Consider the following 2,104-nt stretch of genomic DNA (forward strand, 5'->3'; position numbering starts at 1 on the left):
ACGAATTTACTGATACTCCACTTCATTTTGCTGTTATAAGTGGTGACGTAGAAATTGTTAAGATGCTTCTAGACAGACATGCTGACGTTAATGCTACAAATTGGTATGGCACAACTCCCCTTCACTATGCAATTCAACATGAGAAAATAGAAATTGCTGAATTACTTTTAAATCATGGAGCTAACGTTAACGCCAGTACCAATAACGGTATAACTTTTCATAGTAAAGCTGAGAAAAGATATTTACAGATTAATGACCATCTTTTAAATCATGGAGTTTATATTAATTCTACATATATCTATTCCTTTATACCAGGTGATACACCACTGCGTCTTGCTGTTAAAAGAGGACATGTAGATGCTGTTAAGATGCTTATAAACAGAGGTGCCAACGTTGATGTTGAATTTTGGAATGGCACAACTCCGCTTCACTATGCGATTGAAAATAATACAATAGAAAGTGCTGAATTACTTTTAAATCATGGAGCTAACGTTAACGCCAGTAACAATTACGGTATAACTCTTTTTTATATTGCAGCTGAGAAAAGATATTTACAGATTTATGAACATCTTTTAAATCATGGAATTTATATTAATTCTACATATATCTATTCCTTTATACCAGGTGGTACACCACTGCATCTTGCTGTTCGTAGAGGACATGTAGATGATGTTAAGATGCTTATAAACAGAGGTGCCAACGTTGATGTTGAATTTTGGAATGGCACAACTCCGCTTCACGATGCGATTAAAAATAACAAAATAGAAATTGCTGAATTACTTTTAAATCATGGAGCTAACGTTAACGCCAGTACCAATAACGGTATAACTTTTCATAGTGCAGCTGAGAAATGATATTTACAGATTGATGAACATCTTTTAAAATGGAGTTTAATTGGATAGTGACTTCTACATATATCTCTTCCTTTTCAGGTGTAACACCACTGCATCTTGCTGTTGAAAAAGAATTTGTAGATGATGTTAAGATGCTTATAGACAGAGATGCTAACGTTAATGCTGAAAGTCGAAATGGCACAACTCCGCTTCACTATGCGATTGAAAATAATACAATAGATAGTGCTGAATTACTTTTAAATCATGGAGCTAACGTTAACGCCAGTACCAATAACGGTATAACTTTTTTTATAGTGCAGCTGAGAAAGGATATTTACAGATTGATGAACATTTTTTAAAACATGGAGTTTTATTGGAGAGGTAATTCTACATATATCTCTTCTTTTTCAGGTGTTACACCACTATGTCTTGCTGTTAATAACAGACATGTAAAAGTTGTTACGATGCTGTTAGACAGAGGTGCTAACATTAATTCTTCATCATATAAGGTTTATCATGCCCTTTATCGTGGCATCAATGGTTATGAACCAGTTGCTGAGATTCTTACACAGCATATAGTTAAGATGAAAACTGCAAATTTCTACGTAAGTGAACAATTATTGTCAGTGAGTAGCAAATATGAAATAAGATATTTACAGGATATATGTGAAACAGAAGTAGCAATCATGAAAAATGAGAAAATTAGTAATTCTAACATTTCATTGTATGATATCTTGATAAAAGATACAAATCCATTAGCAAAATATATGAGAAATAAAAATGTAGTGCAGGTTTTAAGATCAGAAGATTATAAAACAAAATATCCAATGTACGCTAGCATGATAAAAAGTAAGTTCAGAAAAGGTATGGAAAAGAAAGAGTTGCTCGAACAAGGCACTAAAATTTTCTCTTTTTTCTGTAATTTTCCTGAGCTACCACATGAGTGTATTGAACAAATATTTAGTTACCTCAGTAATAACGACGTAAGAAGTTTAATAGATACTTGTAAGTCTGTTAGTGTCAGTAATCTTAATACTGATATTACTGATGTAACACGTATCTCAAATACATCTAAAGTGCTATGTGTGTAAGTTAAAGAAGAACGAACTACTTTAAACGTGAAATAACAGCTATAAAAATTTAAAGATTATTACTTTATTTTATAAATACAGATTACTATCTTATTTTAAAATTAAAGGTTTATAAGAGAGTTTATCGTATTTTAGTTTTTTAAAAGTTGGTTTTTACGTTTATATTCTCTTGTATATGTT

The 2,104-nt window shown here is 31.6% G+C and overlaps 1 protein-coding gene across 2 annotated transcripts in view; it reads left to right on the top strand.

The window, feature by feature from the left end:
• The window catches only part of LOC109858020 (ankyrin-1-like), an 8,389-nt gene extending 6,323 nt beyond the window's left edge, over window positions 1-2,066 (top strand). Inside the window, exons 3-7 of one of the 2 annotated variants that reach the window (XM_020434903.1) lie at window positions 43-207; window positions 316-513; window positions 625-822; window positions 933-1,130; window positions 1,245-2,066. In XM_020434903.1, the coding sequence (XP_020290492.1) occupies window positions 43-207; window positions 316-513; window positions 625-822; window positions 933-1,130; window positions 1,245-1,924 (1,439 nt within the window). In that variant the 3' untranslated portion in view covers window positions 1,925-2,066. The remainder of the gene's footprint in view (window positions 1-42; window positions 208-315; window positions 514-624; window positions 823-932; window positions 1,131-1,244) is intronic. The other variant, XM_020434904.1, reaches the window with a different exon arrangement.
• Window positions 2,067-2,104: the final 38 nt, after the last annotated feature.

Source organism: Pseudomyrmex gracilis, unplaced genomic scaffold (assembly GCF_002006095.1).
Source record: "Pseudomyrmex gracilis isolate BER0280 unplaced genomic scaffold, ASM200609v1 scaffold_181, whole genome shotgun sequence".
NCBI lineage: Eukaryota > Metazoa > Arthropoda > Insecta > Hymenoptera > Formicidae > Pseudomyrmex > Pseudomyrmex gracilis.